Source organism: Cariama cristata, unplaced genomic scaffold, assembly GCF_000690535.1.
Source record: "Cariama cristata isolate BGI_N322 unplaced genomic scaffold, ASM69053v1 scaffold42049, whole genome shotgun sequence".
Lineage (NCBI taxonomy): Eukaryota > Metazoa > Chordata > Aves > Cariamiformes > Cariamidae > Cariama > Cariama cristata.
The window spans coordinates 1-833 of record NW_009635951.1 but is presented as its reverse complement, the minus strand read 5'-3'; the positions used below and the strand labels follow the sequence as shown (position 1 = coordinate 833).

At 62.5% G+C, this 833-nt stretch overlaps 1 protein-coding gene across 1 annotated transcript in view; it reads right to left on the bottom strand.

Moving 5' to 3' along the window:
* The window catches only part of TMBIM1 (transmembrane BAX inhibitor motif containing 1), a gene marked incomplete at both ends in the record, with an annotated part of 1,125 nt that extends 361 nt beyond the window's left edge, over positions 1–764 (bottom strand). Inside the window, 3 exons of the mRNA XM_009707722.1 lie at positions 191–286; positions 412–499; positions 727–764. Of these exons, the coding sequence (XP_009706024.1) occupies positions 191–286; positions 412–499; positions 727–764 (222 nt within the window). The remainder of the gene's footprint in view (positions 1–190; positions 287–411; positions 500–726) is intronic.
* Positions 765–833: the final 69 nt, after the last annotated feature.

The window sequence follows — 833 nt, the reverse complement described above, 5'->3', positions numbered from 1 at the left end:
AGGAGATGCCGACGATGCCGATGCCAACGCACCCTCTCCCTGCAGGCAAGCTCTCTCTGTCATGGCCGGCACCACACCCTGCCTCCTGGCAAAGAGGGACCACCCAAACCCCCCTGCTCATACCAGCGGTGGGCCACCCAATGGGGGACACCTGTGGCACCCCACAGTCCCTCTGTTCCCCCCCACTCACATATTTGAAGGAAAGGACAATGGCAGTGACAATCCCGGTCACCATGACCACGATGCCCAGCACGCAGAACAGCCCAGGACATGACGTAAAATCAACCTGCCGGGACACACACACACACACACACACATATATGTCACAGGAGAGCCCGGGGTGTCCCCACCGCCTGGCTACCCACACCTGACCCCCACCCAGGGCAGGGCAGGGCACGTCCCCCTCCTTGCCTTGGTCTGGAAGCAGAAGATGGTGACAATGATGGCCACGATGGCAGTGATGAGCATGGCGATCAGGACGGCGTTGGTCCGGTACATGCTGTGGACGGAGGGGACACCAGAGTCACACCACACTTTGGCATCCCCCAGCCAGGGGGTTGTTGGTGATCCCCCCCACAGCGCCCATCCCAGGCAGGGACCCCACTGTCCCTGAGCCCGGGGACCAGAGTGTCCCCTAGCTCCCAGCAGCCTTTCATTTGAGCCAGCTGCGTGACGGGGGACAGGAGGGACCCCAGTTCTTGTCACCACTGGGTCCCCGGGACATACCTGGCGATCGTCCCCGTCATCAGCCCCATGGCCAGTGTCTGCAGAAGAGAAGGGTGGGCTCGGTGGGGTGAGTGGCACCATGATGGGCAGCAATTCCTGGCTGCCCC